The sequence below is a fragment of the Eleutherodactylus coqui genome, chromosome 12 (assembly GCF_035609145.1).
Source record: "Eleutherodactylus coqui strain aEleCoq1 chromosome 12, aEleCoq1.hap1, whole genome shotgun sequence".
NCBI classification, from domain to species: Eukaryota; Metazoa; Chordata; class Amphibia; order Anura; family Eleutherodactylidae; genus Eleutherodactylus; species Eleutherodactylus coqui.
The window spans coordinates 15,898,152-15,915,140 of record NC_089848.1 but is presented as its reverse complement, the minus strand read 5'-3'; the positions used below and the strand labels follow the sequence as shown (position 1 = coordinate 15,915,140).

The 16,989-nt window shown below is 43.4% G+C and overlaps 1 protein-coding gene across 1 annotated transcript in view; it reads left to right on the top strand.

Annotated features, from left to right (window-relative positions):
• TRANK1 (tetratricopeptide repeat and ankyrin repeat containing 1) overlaps positions 1-16,989 on the top strand; it is a 124,934-nt gene that overhangs the window by 66,018 nt on the left and 41,927 nt on the right. Inside the window, exons 10-12 of the mRNA XM_066585630.1 lie at positions 4,518-4,670; positions 12,416-12,667; positions 14,682-14,858. Of these exons, the coding sequence (XP_066441727.1) occupies positions 4,518-4,670; positions 12,416-12,667; positions 14,682-14,858 (582 nt within the window). The remainder of the gene's footprint in view (positions 1-4,517; positions 4,671-12,415; positions 12,668-14,681; positions 14,859-16,989) is intronic.

The following is a 16,989-nucleotide window of genomic DNA, read 5'->3' as shown; positions in this document are numbered from 1 at the left end:
CTCCATTGTTTTAGAAGTGTGTTTGCCTTTGAGTAAGTTTGTTTGTTTCCCTGTCCCATCTGTGTGTTGTGGTTGGAGAGAAGAGGGTGGTACTTGTGAGTAAAAGAGTTGAAGAAATAGTATGGTGTGGCCGGAGAAGGAGGTGCGCGCAGGAGGGATGGGCTGATGCTCCTGCCGGGGCTAGGCCATGGCTATGGCTCTCCTGCCAGTAGGCTTGTCTCTTCTGGGGACGAGAGCACAGGAGTTGCTGCTTAAGAGTTGGTTTGGGAATGCGAGAGCCGCACGTGCCCCTGCTGAGTTGCATCTGAAGGGGAAGCACAGAAACCTGTTACAGCCAGCAGCTGAAATGAATGTGATCTGAGAAACCATGTAACACATGAAAGTGTCCTTTAGATAGCAACTGAGGATGTGTGTGTTTTGTGAAAAGAGTCTTTTATTGATAAGTGTGTTCGGGAAGGGTAGACTCAGAAATCTGTGCCGAAGTCTGTATCTTCATGTTTAGAAGTACAAGTAATTTGTCTGTGTTAGAAAATCACAGTTGGAATGTGAGTAAAAGGAAACCGCGGTTTTGAAAAGCACATTTGGTCTCTGAACTCATTTATTTATCGCAAGTAACTCATGACTTATCTAGGGACACTGGCATCACGATAATAACTTAGAACTGAACTGCGGTTATCAAGTCTGCCAAAATCTTATCTCCCTTGCCAGTGACCGAGCTGGGCTATAGTTCAATTTACGGGGGAAGGAGACAGTAGAGCCACCGTGAAGTTTTGCCATCTGTTTCCTCGGGTTAAGACCTGGTTCTCTGTCGCTGAAATTGTTTGGTGTAAACACAGCCAATGGACGTACAATAAATTGTTTGCTTTTCGCTCACCGTTGATTTTATGAAGGCATATAAAATCAGTGTTGGCTTTTTCTCTAATCATTCAGTTTAAATACTGATCGTTCAGTCGTTCTAACATATACAGCAATTGTGAACGACTGAATGATTTCTCGAATGAGCCAACAATGTGTCTGCCTGTATAAACAGACTGCACAACCGCGAATGCTGACATCATTCACTCGTCCAAATGAGAAATTGTCATGTCTTACTGGACCCTTAATTAGAAGAAAGTGAGTTGGATACAGAAATCGATAGTTACAGATTTATCCTTCGCAAATATTTAACTTGGACAACTACTAGGGCTACAGCCATTGTTTCCACCAGAGATCGCTCTGAATTAATAGGTGTAGCACCTTCTGGAACTACTAAATCTAGACGGTTCCTACTTTGCTTTTCAACATTGTGTAGTTGCGAGTACAGTCATAGTACAAAAGGATGTCCTTCCTTGCAACTAGATCACGTCGTAGCTTTAGTTTTGGATGCTGCATTCAGGATAATCCTGTATCTACAACTATATGGTTATTTTCTGACTCGCATAAATGTGGCCATCCCAAACGCACTCATTGTCAGGTCATCTGCAAAATCTTTCATCATGTATCTCTGGCAAAATATCAAGTAAAACAGCACATCACTTATCACATTACTTAGCCTATTTGATCACATGCGTTTCTTGTAGGATTCCAATATGTCAGCTGTATGAGCTGTAAATCTTCAGATCTGTATCAGGCGCCTATTTCAGATATCACATGGTGCAATGAGACATTTGTCTAGAGTTTGAGCACACTTCTTTCCTACCCGTGGTGTAGATCACTCCTCACTTAGCTCAATGGGCATTAAACAGGTTATAGTCACCTGCCTCATGGTGGTGATCATCGTGGCAGATTCTTGCACCAAATGTTATTGGATGTTTGTTTCTACTGTTGTGTGCCTCTTGGTTTACTTGTAAAATCGATTGTTTTACGATATTGTGCCTCACGTTTTTGTTTAATTCTACATTTGTTTGCTGACATATTTTTTCTGATTTATTTGTTGGTTGTAATTGTGTATCAGCTCCTATTTCCTACGACTAATGGCCGCATGTCAGTCTGAACTGCATCAGAAGGTACGAGATCTGTATGTCCTTTTGGGATTTTACTTGCTACAATAAAGGCCGTACTTTTAATGAATGCTGAAGCAACTTTGCCCGCTTTTACTTTGTTAGTTCCAGCTGTCACTCAGCACATATAGTGAGCTGAACTGCACACAATGGTTGTGTATGGGCCATTATAACCATTTTAGGCTTTTGCTAAGCATGATGGCTCATTGAAATGTATTTTTAACAGGTAACATTTACATGAAGCATTTATGTTCCTCCATGATGAATGTGATGATAATGATTATCCATTCAGTCACATCCGACCTTCGGTCACTCTATAGCAGTGATGGCAAACCTTTTAGAGACCGAGTGCCCAAACTGCAAAACAAAACCCGCTTATTTACCACAAAGTGCCAACACGTAAGGGGGCGGGGCTTATCACGATGTGTGATTTTTGCCTCCGTTCTTAAAAGGACAGGGCCGCTTTAAAATAGAATGGGTGCAGATTTTGACTGCTTTTGGATGCGGAAATGCTGTGGATTTTGCCATGGAAATTTCCGCTGAGGACATTCTGCAGGATTTCTACCTTGTGTAAACATATCTCAGCAGTGATAGTGACCTCCCAGAGCGGCCCCAACAGTGATAGTAACCCCCCCCCCCTCAGAGCGGCCCCAACAGTGATAGTAACCCCCCCCCCTCAGAGTGGACACAGCGGTAATAGTGACCCCCCTCTCCCACCTCAGGGCGGCCCCAGCGGTAATAGTGACCCCCCCCTCCCCCAAAAGTGGCCCCAGCGGTAATAGTCACCCCCCCCCCAGATCGGCCCCAGCAGTAATAGTTAAACCCCCCCAGAGCGGTCCCAGCGGTAATAGTTAAACCCCCCAGAGCGGCCCTAGCGGTAATAGTGACACCCCCCCCCGCGCGCCAGAGCGGCCCCAGTAGTAATGGTGACACCCCCCCTCCCAGCGGTAATAGTGACACCCTTCCCAAAGCAGCCCCATCTGTAATAGTGACACCGCATCTTGGCTCTGCTGGCGCTGTAGCCGGCCAGTCCTCTGACTGTGGTCCCTGCTCCCTTGGTGCTACAGTAGCTCTGCTCACCTGCCTGGCAGCCCTGCAGCAAATATCAAGTCCGCAAAGCTCATCAGCTGTGAGGTTGTGCTGTGCCCATCTATCTTGCTGCCCCTGCCGATCGATCACTCAACTCCTCCGGTGAATACAGTCAGCAGCCCCCACACTCAAATGGCCTCTCGCCTAGAAAATGTGCAGTGCTCACTCGTCGGAAGGCAGCGGTCCCTCCTCTCACCAGCCTCGCTCCTGCAGTGTGCACCACATAAAGCTATACAGAGCGCTCCCTCCTCTCAGCCCCCTCTGTCCTGCCGAGACACAGCGGTTCCTCCTGTCAGTGCCCTCCGTCCCACAATGTGCAGCACATACAGCAATTCACTAGCTGTAAGATGACAGCCAATCACACGCGGGGGGCTTCACCTACATGTCAAGGCACCTGTATAATGTCGCCACCCCTAACTTCCAGTGGTGACATAATACACCAGTTCCGATGTCAGGGGAGGCGGAAGGAGAATCCTGGCTGCACACTGAAGTCGCAGTATGCGCCGGGATCAGCGCAGCTAGCAGCACAGCCGAGTGAACGCCAGCAGGGGAGCCACAGCCCCTTCCGGTATTTACCAACGTGGTGAGCGGCCGATGGTGGCCCGGCCAGCAGGGAGGGCTCTGCGTGCCGCCTCTGGCACGTGTGCCATAGGTTCGCCATCACTGCTCTGTAGGATCAGTGTTCTCTACACGCTTCTGTCTTTCACTGCTCCCTTCAGTTCCGTGATTGACATGTTTGTGGTGGCCTTGATTGTATCTAGCCATCTTGTTCTTTGTCGCACTGATCTTCTCTTTCCACTGACTTTGTCAAGCATCAGTACGGTTTCCAGTGAGTTAGCGCACATCACGTGTCTAAAAAAAGAGAGCCACTGTTTGATGGTTTTGCCCTCTACTGATATTTTCAGTCTGACGCGATCGAACACTATCTTGTTCGGTCTCATGGCAGTCCAAGCAGCATGATGAATGTGACTATATACAATGATAAGTAGAGTGGATTGCAGGCCTCTTAAAGGGGTAAGACTGATGTGAGTGGATGCAATTTGTATGCAAGACAATAGTTGCTTTAGAAAAGAATTGGGACTGGGTACCTTGTTTTTGCCAAGTCACAGGTATGAGGAGAAATCTTTATGGCCCTTTTTAGGATTGTTTTTTTCATAACATAAGGAGTATGTGGCAATACAATACATGAAGAAAGATGGGCACATGTGCAGAGTCTGAATGTGTTTATTTTGTTTGCAATCCTCTCTTAGTGAACCTCTTTCAGTAGTAAGAATGTTCAGAACACGAGGAGACGACTGTCCTAAATATACGGGTGCAATTACCTGTTGCTTGTAGAATCATTGTTACATTGAATATGGGCTTCAGGATACATTCGGATGCAAGAGCCGATGCCAATGCACTTCTATATGTACTCTATGACGTCACTTTGTTTTCTGCTGTTTTGTGCAGAGGCGATGTGCAGTTCTGCTGAAGTGAAGACTGAATCACTTGCTGGTGCTCTGGAGCAGTTCATAGACTTCTGCAAGCAACGGGGTCAAATTAATAAACTATGTGCGCACAAAACTGTCCGAACTTTTCTGCATACTCTGTCCTCTCTGAAAGGTAAGGTGTCGATGCTGTCCGTATTCTCTAATTGTGTAACATCTGTCAGTTTTTTTTCAGAATCCAGTTTTATTTGTAACCATCCAGCTTATGTACATGTATTTCTCTAAATTATTATTTTACTTAACACGAGTTTGACTTATAAATCTCATAGGCATGCATGGTTCATTTTGTTAGGGTGTGCCTCAGAAAGCAGGAGGACACTGCAAATTATATGGACTGCACATAATACAGACTTTGCTTCTTCTATAAACTTCACAGCTGAATCCTTAGGGAACAATCCCAAACATCCCATGCCCTTATAGACATAGCTTCTATGCAATAGTACATGACATGATATGACATTACCATCCAAACAGTAGTACTAGCTAATGTATAAAACGGGTAAAAAAGTTCTAAAATCTCAAGACCTGAAGCATCACTATTAGAAATCTTAGGTTGTCACTTGATGTCAATCACACTTTTGTTCCTCTTAGTGATTGAACAATAAATGAAAGGTTGTGCATTGGCAAAGTAAAATACATGCCAACATTACAGCTAAATGCTGAAAATGGTGGATTAAACTGACATGGAAAGTTAGGAATATTAGTTGACAGTTATGGCTACTAGATTGCTAGCCCTTCTGCTTCACGGGAAGTTTCTGTCCTCCCAGAGCTCGCTATAGAACAGCTGCGCTCCTGTTTGACAGGTACACCGCTGTAGTCGAACTCCCCACCTGCTACATTCAAGCTGGGGAGGAATTTTTTACCCGAAGCTTATAAAATGTTTGTTTGCTTTTGCTTCATGTAGATCTTTGCCATCCTCCGGATCAGTGTTGCAGGATAATAGGCTTAACTGGCTGGACCAAGTCTTTTCAGATTTGCAAACTCTAAGGCCACTAACACACATCCGTTTTTTACTGCGGTGTTTGATTGCAATGGAGCCTGCTCTATTTTACCTTGATTAAGACACCTCATCACCCATCAGTATGGGTGCATTAACCCCTTAAAGGGGTTCTGACATCAAAAAAACAAATTGTACTCACCTTGCCTGGCCTGGCCCGATCGCCAGGCATGTCCCCTCCAGCCGGCATCATCTTCTGTGCCTTTAAAGCAGAGCAGGAGCCGTCAAAAAGACCACTTCCTGCTCTGGTCCGTCCATCAGGCACTTCCGAGGTGAATGGACGGACCGCCCACAGCAAGCACGTCACAAGCAGTGCTTGCTGTGGGCGGCCCGTACGTCCTGCTGAACTCCGGAGTGCTGCGCATGCGCAGTGGAGACGCAGCCCGTCCTGACTCCTGTCAGAGGGCACCTCTCCACTGCGCATGCGCGCGATCCCGGCGCGGCTCGTGCAGACAGAAGAGGAGGAACAGCGCCTGCTGGGAGATGACCCCCCCTCCCCCCCGATGTCAACAACAACAGAAGAACAGGTAAGTATTATCTTTTTATGCTTTAGCAGCCATTAAACCATGGGTTCCCTGGGTCCATTAGGCAGACCAGGGAACAATGGCTGCTAAAGCATAAAAACATTATTTGTGTCAGAACCCCTTTAAGGACATGGCCCTTTTATTTTCCTCCCCCTTTTTAAAAAAATCATAACTCTTTTATTTATCCATCGCCATCCCTGTGTGAGGTTTTGTGTTTTTTGCAGGATGTATTGTTTAATGGTACTATTTAATGTACCATGTAATGTACTGCAAAAATTTTATAACATTTTAAGTGGAGCAAAATGGAAAAAATACTCCGCCATCTTTGAGTGTGTCTTGTTTGTACAGCGTACACACTGCAGTAAAAGTGACCTGACAACTTTATTCTATTGGTCAGTCCGAATAACACGATATCACACATATATAGATTTTTCTTTTTTTGCTGTACTACTTTTATTTTTTTCAAAGAGATTTCATTTTTTAAAATTATTTTCTGTTGCCATCTTCTGACCGCAATCAGTTTTGTATTTTTCAGTAGATATTGCTGTGCGAGGGATCATTTTATGCGGGGTATCCCATAGTTTCAGTTGCTACTATTTTTCAATATATAACTTTTTCATCCCTTTTTAATAAATTTTTTCTTGGAGATGGGGTGACCAAAAAAAACCCCACAATTCTGGCCTGTTTTTTTTTTTTTACGACATTCACCGTGCGTGGTAAATAATGCATTTATTTTATAGATCTTACTTTTATGGACACAGTGATACCAAATATTTGTTTTTGTTCTATTTTATTATAAATATGGCAAAAGGTTTTTAACTTTTATTACTTTTTTTAATTTTTTTTAATTCGTAAAACTTTTTTAAACTTATTTTTACTTTTTATTATAGTCCCTAAAGGGAACAAGAACATGCAATGCTTTGATTGTTCCTGCAGTGTGATGTAATGCAATAGCATTACATTTTACTGCGGTCTGACAGGCATTCTATGCCAAAGGCCACATTGTGTGGAGTAAGATTGCCCTGCGATGTCCCTCCATACACATCCCAAAGCTACAGGACGTAACTGTATGTCCTGTAGCGTTGGGGGCTTAAAACCTGCTGTTGGAAGCAGGAACATGCGTTGAAAAATGAAAGTAAAATTGGGGCAAAACACTGCAATCAAAATCGTAGCGTTTTGCCAACAGCTTGTGTGAGTGGCCTTAGAGTAATCCGTTAAAAACGGGCACAGATTTCCCATAAACAATACCTTCCAGCAGCCCTCATAATGTCTGCCATGTTCCCTGTATACAACATCATGAGGGCAGAATTGACAGTTTACTGTTTTATGGTATAGAGCTAGTTCATCGCAAGAGGAAATTTAAAATCAGCCAGGAAGCTCGCTATAAAAGGGAAGCTTTCTGGATTATGACTTTAGGAACTAGATTTCCGAATGGCTTTAATTATCGATCAGACCTTTTCTTTATTTATTAAACAATGGGAAAAAGAAGTGAATAAAGAGCAAATCATATATATATAATGTTATTTTTTTTTTGCTATTTGTTGGATAAGATATGTAGCAATATGTGGCTAATAAAAAATTTTTTGTTTTGGGGATCGTTTTGAAGTTATAACAGGAATTTGCATCTCTATGATAATAAGACCCCCCCCTTTTTTTTTTGCTGTTGGGTAGATACCATAGAGCAATCGGCTGATGATAAAAGATTTTTTGTTTTGGACATCGTTTTGAAGCTATAATAAGAATACTAATAACTTCAATGATAATAAGCCCTCTGGTTGCACTGTATCTTAACCCCTTAACGACCAGCCCATAGTGTTTTTACGTCCTCCCGAAGTGGGCTTTATTCTCTGAGGACGTAAAAACGTGTCCTGCAGAGAAAAAAGCCCCTCGGGCTCTGGACGTGACAGCTCCATGCTGTCGGTGTCCACAGGTTGCCGACAGCATGGAGCTGTCATCCCGGGCTGTACAGCCCCCCCCCCCGGCATTGCGATCGGCGCTATCCAATGGCAGCTGAAAATACTCATCGAGGTCTGCCGCAATGCTCCCCGCTCTCCTGCCGCTCCGGGCCCCGAAGCCGGTCTTCTGCGCATGCGTGCCAGGCGGCATTATGTCAGCCGCATGCGCAGAAGGCCCGGCGGCGCGGGAGATTTAAAATCTCCTGGCTCCCGGCTCCTGTAGGTAGCCGGAAGGCAGGAAATGTCCGCGGTCCCCGGTACCGCGATTGCCATTATCCAATGGATAGCGGCGATCGCGGAAAAGTGCAAAAAAGTTTTAAAAAAGTAGTTTCACCTCCCCTCATGGATTGGATCCATGAGGGAAGGTGAAAATACTCACCTCAGGTCCGCCGATGTCCCCGGTGTTCCGGGACATGAAGTCCCCCTCTGCGCATGCGCGCCCAATGATTGACATTGGGCGCGTGCACAGAGAGGCTCGAGCCCCGGGAAATTCAAAATCCCTCTGCTCCTGGCTGCCATGGGCTGCGGGTACCCGCGGCATCGCTAAGCGAGGGTTCGGGAAATGCAAACAACAAAAAAGGTGTACTGCGCATGACCGCCTGTGTGAGTATGCAGTTATGCGCAGTACATTACGCGGCCATACGCAAAGTCACAGCCGGGCTCACAGATGAGATCCGCTGCGGGCCTCCGCAAGCGGATTCCGCCTACGGCTGCGTGACCCCGGCGTTGTTCAGACTGCTACCTGTAATACGTAATTTACAAGAAGCCCCGGGAACGCTTGCCTTCATGCAGTTCTAGGAGCAGCTTGTTGAGCGCCTTCTGTGTGAGACAGCCGCACCTCCGCAAGCTTACGGAGACTCACAGTGCGCCACTTTTTACACCCCATACTCGCCACTGAGGTCAAGAAATGACCCCCAAAAAGCATGAGAGGAGGGGGGATACACGGTTTTATTTCCCCATGGGCCCATTTCAACCAGCCTCCGTAATTACCCATGTCTTCGGAAATACTACACAGTTCACATTATTACTTTTATCTAAGACTTGCGAATGCCGAAAAGGGTGCGGAGTGTGTGTGTGTGGGGGGGGGGGGATTTTTAGGGAGTCAATTTTTATTCCGTACAAATAACACTGGGGCCTGGATGTATTCAGTTGTGTCCTGAAATCCAATGGGTGTTCCCTCCTTTATAGGCCTTGCCATGTGTCCTGTAAGTAGATGAGGGCCACAATGGGTATGTTTCTGAACACGGGACAAACAGGGGTATCCATTTTGGGGTGAAAGTCTTCATTCCTATGTGTGCTGGACAAAAAAAACAGTTTTTAAATTGACGCAATAGCCCAAAAAATGAAAATCGTAATTTTTTCCTACTGCTTTGCTTAGATCTATTCAAAAATTGTAGGGTTAAAATACACAGTACACCCCTAGATAAATTCGTTAAGGGGTCTAGTTTTCAAAATGGGGTCATTTGTGGGGGTTCTCTATGGTTTTGGCCACTCAAGAACTCTACAAGTGGGCAATGGCACCTAAAAGGACTTCAAGTAAAATCTATGTTCTGAAAGCCACCGATTACTCCTTTCATTTTGGGCCCCGTTGTGCATGCGGACATAAGATTAGGGCCACAATGGGTATATTTCTGAAAACAGCACAAACAGGGGTATCCATTTTGGGGTGCAAGTCTTCCTTCATATGTGTGCTGTACAAAAAAAGCTGTTTTTAAAATGACAGAATTGCCAAAAAAACAAAAATCCTAATTTTTTCCTTTTGCTTTGCTTGAATTTATTCAAAAACTGTGGGGTCAAAATACGCAGTACACCCCTAGATAAATTCGTTAAGGGGTCTAGTTTTTAAAATGGGGTCATTTGTGGGGGTTCTCTATGGCTTTGGGCTCTGAAGAACTCTACAAGTGGGCAATGGGGCCTAAAAGGACTTCAAGCAAAATTTATGTTCTAAAAGCCACTGACTACTCCTTTCATTTTGGGCCCTGTTGTGCATCCAGACATAAGATTAGGGCCACAATGGGTATGTCTCTGAACACGGGACAAACAGGGGTATCCATTTTTGGGTGCAAGTCTTCATTCATATGTGTGCTGTACAAAAAAAGCTGTTTTTAAAATGACAGAATTGCCGAAAAAACGAAAATCACAATTTTTTTCTTTTGCTTGGCTTGAATTCATTCAAAAACTGTGGGGTCAAAATATGCAGTACACCCCTAGATAAATTCCTTAAGGGGTCTAGTTTTCAAAATGGGGTCATTTGTGGGGGTTTTCTATGGTTTTGGGCGCTCAAGAACTCTACATGTGTGCTATGGGACTTAAAAGGACTTAAAGCAAAGTTTCTGTTTTGAAAGACACTGACTACTCCTTTCATTTTGGGCCCCGTTGTGGACTCAGATATAACATTAGGGCCACAATGGGTATATTTCTGAACACGGGAAAAATAGGGGTATCCATTTTGGGCTGTAAATCCTCATTTTCATGTAAACTATAGGAAAAAAAAATATGTCTTTAAAATGACAGATTTGCAAAAATATGAAATTTTACTTTTTCTCCTCTAAATTGAATTAATTCCTGAAAAAAACTGTGGCGTCAAAATACTCATGACACCCCTCAGTGAATACACATATGGGTGAAGTTTTTAAAATGGGGTCATTTGTGGGGGTATCTATTATTCTGACACTCATGAGCCTTTCCAATCTTGGCTTGGTATAGGAAAACAAAGTGTTCCTCAAAATGCTAAAAAGTAATGTTAAATTTGTACGTCTCCTAAATGGTTAAAAAAACAAAAGTTTTTCCAATGTGCGCCCAAAATAAAGTAAACGGGTGGAAATATAAATCTTAGCAAAAATTTCTATATTATGTTTGTACATATTTAAGATATTGCAGTTGGGAATGTGAAAAAATGACGATTTTTTTCACAATTTTCCCAATTTTGGCGCTTTTAATAAATAAACACATTCTATCGGTCTATTTTTTCCGCCTAAATGAAGTACAACATGTGGCGAAAAAACAATGTCAGAATCGCTTATATATGCAAAACCTTTCTGGTGTTTTTTCATGTTAAAGTCACATGTCAGATTTGCAAAATTTGGCCTGGTCATTAAAGGGGTTGTCCCGCGGCAGCAAGTGGGGTTATACACTTCTGTATGGCCATATTAATGCACTTTGTAATATACATCGTGAATTAAATATGAGCCATACAGAAGTTATTCACTTACCTGCTCCGTTGCTGGCGTCCTCGTCTCCATGGTGCCGTCTAATTTCAGCGTCTAATCGCCCGATTAGACGCGCTTGCGCAGATGGGTCTTTTCCCTTCGGCTCGGTCCGGCGGCAGCGGGGTTCTGGCTCCACCCCCTTGTACGCGTCATCGCGTAGCTCCGCCCCGTCACATGTGCCGATTCCAGCCAATCAGGAGGCTGGAATCGGCACATGTGATGGGGCGGAGCTACGCGATGACGCATCCAAGGGGGCGGAGCCAGAACGCCGCTGCTGCAGAACCAAGCCGAAGGGAAAAGACCCATCTACGCAAGCGCGTCTAATCGGGCGATTAGACGCTGAAGTTAGACGGCACCATGGCGACGCGGACGCTAGCAACGGAGCAGGTAAGTGAATAACTTCTGTATGGCTCATATTTAATTCACGATGTATATTACAAAGTGCATTAATATGGCCATACAGAAGTGCTTAACCCCACTTGCTGCCGCGGGACAACCCCTTTAAGGCGCAAACAGGCTTGGTCACTAAGGGGTTAATCATTGCATATTAAGAAAGCTGCTCTATAATAATAATGACATTATTCCTGTCATGAAGACATTTCCACATGAAATGATGATTTGTTCAGAAACATTTAACTGAATATTTAGGAGTCTGCTGCAAGGTCTATGTCTGCCATCACAAGAGGTTTATTCATGAGGAGGGGGGTTGGGTTCCATCCCACATGTTTCTAATGTTTTTAATTGTATGTGTATTATACATAGATTCAGTGTTTTCTTGTCTAGCATAGGGTGAACAAGGTCGGACACTGACCGAAACGCGTTCCAGGTTTTTATTATGAGTAGCACATGGTTATCCGCAGTAGACAACAACAGCAGTAGGCTTAGATAAGAAGAATAGTTGGACTGTGACAGCTAAACTGAGGAAGGGGTCGTCCACTACAAAATACATTTACCAATAAAAGAGAAGTTTGGACTAATTTACTTTAGGCTTTCTAAGTATTCCTTGGAAGCAGATGCAACTGAAAGAGTTTGTCACTAATTTGCAAGCCTTCATGTAAAGGGTATGATTGGGCACGCCCCATGAACACCATGTCCACGTTATGATAAATTTAGAGTTTGCTCATTTACTTTGAATGATTTCTCAAATTAACATCTTATGAAATTGTTTATTTTAGAGATTCCATCAGACCTAAAGTGTAGCATCCCAGACATCATTGCTGAATGCCTCATCACCCACTTGATACAGGAACAAAAGTGGCAAGAGGTTTTGCTCCTGCTAACGAGAGATGCTAATGGGGAATCCACTCAAGAAGGACTGATTCAACAATGTCCGCTTCCTAAAATCAACGTTTTCCACGTAATAAACAATCTTAGTCCCAAAATGAAGTTTCGTTTGCCACTGATGAAGTTACTTTTAGAGCAAGGAGGTGAATGTCTGTTTTTATCTGTTACTTGCTTACCTATTAGTTGATGAATTTTTTGTAATTATTATTTTTTTTTTTGAAGCGGGGTGGGGGGAGAAATTCATATTTACTATCAGGGCAGTAGTTTACTAAATATTGCATTATTTATCCTACAGGGTGAACGCCGTTTAAAGAATATCTATGTTTATTTCTTTCAGGGGTTTGATGTTATCAGCATTAACACGGACATATAAGACCACACTAACCCCTAAAGCTGTTGTCCAAGTTACATTCTTTTTTTAATTCCTCCTTCTCACATATAAAAATAATCTGTGCTCTCTTCTCCTGGATCCATTCACTGCGCTGGGTCGGTTGACTGGCTGCAGTTAGCCTGTTGGCGGGACGTAACAGGCTGCTGCAGCTAATCTCAGCGCTCAAACACTTCAGTCTGTGATTGGCTGCAGTAGTCTGTCATGCCCTATACACAGGCTGCTGCAAGCTACCAAAACAGCGTCTTGGCAGATGTGTGCGGTCAAGACAGGAGAGGTGATTGTAGAATTGGTTTTGATAGTTTTATTTTCTTTTTTACATCCTTCCTTGTGTCTTTTGCCGCTGCCCCTCTTCCCACCACCCCCAGCAGACACACATAAACAGGAAATGCTGCATCCTAAATATTGGACCTAGAATTTTGATTTATTGATAGATATTGTATTGACATAATTTGAAAGCTAGATTCTGGGCTTTATGATGATATACAATTTAAGCTCTAGTCTTTGTAACAGGACTTAAAAGTTTATTGCACTGCAAATACAATCTTGGGTAGAAAAAGTGACCATAAATAATTCTTACAAATGTCACATTTGAAACGATCATAAGGGGGCCCATCTTTCGTTTTTCTTGCATATACCAACTTATGTTAGTAGAATTGTTCTTAAAGGGGTTGTCCCGCGATGACAAGTTAAGTTAAACACTTCTGTATGGCCATATACATGCACTTTGTAATTTACATCGTGCATTAAATATGAGCCATACAGAAGTTATATACTCACCTTCCCTGCGCTGGCGTCCCCGTCTCCATGGTGCCGTCTAATTTCAGCGTCTAATCGCCCGATTAGACACGCTAGCGCAGAAGGGTCTTCTCCCTTCTGGTTGGTCCGGGCACGAGCGGCGTTCTGGCTCCGCCCCCTCCTACGTGTCATCGCGTAGCTCCGCCCTGTCACGTGTGCCGATTCCAGCCAATCAGAAGGCTGGAATCGGCAATAGACCACACAGAGCCCACGGTGCACCATGGGAGAAGACCCGCGGTGCATCGTGGGTGAAGATCCCGGCGGCCATTTTGGAGGAAAAGAAGGAAGAAGTTGCAGAGAGGGGATTCGGGTAAGTAAAATTTTTTTTTAAATTTCAACACATCCCTTGGGTTTGTCCTGCGCTGAACGGGGGGCCTATGCAAAAAAAAAAAAAAAACCGTTTCGGCGCGGGACAACCCCTTTAATTGTTTTAAAAAATAAAATTTCTATACTGCTCTTCTCCTGTCTGCTGCAGTCTGGGAGGGGAAGTCACTTCACCTCCACCTGGCTGATTCCTCTGCTTCCTGTGAGGTTACATACATCCACAGACAGTCTCCTTCTTGCCGGCAATGTAAGTTACGTCACTAGTTCACAACCTAGGAGGGAGAGTGCTGATCTATTTCAGAGACTGCTCATGCGCACTGTCTCTGCAATAGACCAGCATTCCTTCCTAGCCAGTGAAGACTAAGTCACAGGGACATGACCTTTGCTGACCTGCAGGAAGCAGAATGTGAGGAATGCACACTTCATAACAAGGTGGCCAGCTGGAAGTGATGTAACCCGGGGGACTGCAGAAGCTCAGGGAGGAGAACATAAGAAGACTGCCTGTGGAGTGAGTATAGAACTTTTTGCTTTTTAACAAAACCCCTTTAAGGAGTAATGTTTTTGTAAATTAGTTTGCACGAATGTAGTACGAATCAAATGTTGAATAAATTTGCTAATTTCTAAGCTTTATTTTTTTTATACCACAGTTTCTCCTAATGGCATTGGAGCCAACTCGAAACACCCGATCCAGGTTTGCTTAAAGAAAAGTGATTTTGCTTTAGCTTATTTGCTTCTTACCAAGGGTGGAGATCCACAGAGTGTATCGGTCACAGAAGGGGACACACCGCTGCATGCTGCAGTTTCTGTTGCTTTAAATAACAAAGGTAAAACCATCTTATAGCAGCATAATGTGCGGGTGAAAATGTGGTTGTGGTATTTTCATTGAAGATATGTGCTGAAAAATAACATTATGGCCTCATGCCCATGTCTGCATCAGATTCCGACAGTGGCATATGGTATAGGGTAGTCAGACACTGCGCCCCCTCAGAGACACCATACTCACCTCTCCGGATCCGCCGCGAGAGTCCCGTCCGGCGCGCATGCGCAGTGCAGCATATGGTGCGTCGGCGGTGACGCCTATTCCCCCAATACTTCCGCCGTGCTCACAGTGGACGTATCGCGGGACGGACGGCTTCCATTGACTGCAATGGAAGCCGGCTGCACATATTTCCGCGAAAAATAGAACATGCTGCATTTTCTTTCACGCCGCAGAAATCTACAGCAGAATTCCGCAGCGTAAGCATTGGAAGGCAGAAAGCTTTTAGGTTCAATAGAACCTAATAGCTTTGGATTTCCGCCGTGTGAAACGCGGCAGAAATCCGTCCATGGGCATTAGACCTAATAGATATGCAGCTGGAAGTTTAACTTTCACAAATGTTTTGGATTTTATTGACAAGGACATGTTAATTGCGGCATTGTTCATCAATTAAGATTGAATGACTCGTCAAGGAGAGTTTTCATCTTTTTTCTAATGACCTAAATCAAACCTAATAAAATATTCTAAATTAACCTAATATTTTATTATTTATTTTAAAGTGAAAATAGAAGGTTTAACAGAACTGCAGTGTTTTTTTGTTTTACTACATTGCCTTTGAACTGCTGGGTGATTCTAGTGTTAAATACATTACATGTATAAGACAAGGGAAATGGAACAATACCTCCACAGTGCCACCTATTGGAAGGCAGCATTTCTGTGTCCACTGAAATGGCTTCTCAAATTGCTTGATAAATATGTCAGATTAGTCTGATAATAAACGTAATTGAGTGTCCCTAACTTTTCAGATTACTCTTCAGAATAAGCTGCAATGTGTACATGAAGAATAACTATTTCTGGCGATTTTATGGCATGTATATTTTTCTCCTCTGCAGACTGTATTTCTAATTCTCAGTTCTCTCTGAGCTGGTGGGAAGAGATTTATGCAATGCTGTCTCCTATGCATGGCACATGGAGAAAACTGCAGATTCTGCTCTCTTTCTATAGCACACACAAATAACAGCGTCATGGAGATCACTAGCAAAGCACTGAACAGTAAACAGTAGCTGTGGTATAGTAAATCACTTGCCATTAGTTCCAACAGCACATCTGTTTCTCTCTCTCTCCTTTCTTCCCCTCACCTCTAAATAGACTTCTATGGACTGCATGAATTGCCAATTTACTCCACTTCCTGTTGTTCATCTTAATCTGTGTCCACTTAACACGCAGTGGACAGCAAATTAGAATGAATGGAAACCCCTAGTGGCCTGTAAATGTAGAGTAATTTTTCAGCACAAACACATTTTGAATAAATGAGTGATTTGCTTTTATCACATTAGCAATCATTTAAACACAACTTGTTTGAAAAATTAGTGACCAATTTAAGAGGGTTGATTGGAGTTTGTTTCGTGAGCAATTACGATGATACCAAATGTGTACAGTTTTTATGTTGTATTTGTTTTGCACCATAAAAATATATTTTTTCTTTTTGTGTTGACACATTCCAAAAGCCGTAACATTTTCCTGTTGCCAGATCTTCCAGAGAGCTGCTTTTTCTTTTGGGACAAGTTCTAGTTTGAGGTGCTACAAACTTATTGAACAACTTATTCCTGCCTTTAGAAGTCAGAATAAATGAAGTGCAGTAGTTCTGGAGTCGTTGAGCTTTTTTTTAAATTAAAGACCTGTGCTTAAACTGTGAGACGGGTCTTACTACTAATGGTCTCACAAGTTGTTGGAGAGCCTCAGCTAGAGAGGTTAAGAAAAAACGGAAAACAGCGCCAAAGAAAAGATATACAAAACTTCTCCTTATACTTCCAAAAAAAAAAAAAAGAAGAAAAGAAAACTGGTATAATACCTTCAAGATCTCACCTCAAAGTGGATCTTCTCAAGTTCTGTATTTATATGCAAATATCCTCTCTTGTTTGGAGGAGAGACGCTGGGAGTCACTCAGGGATCCATAAATGGAACCCCCATATAAAAAA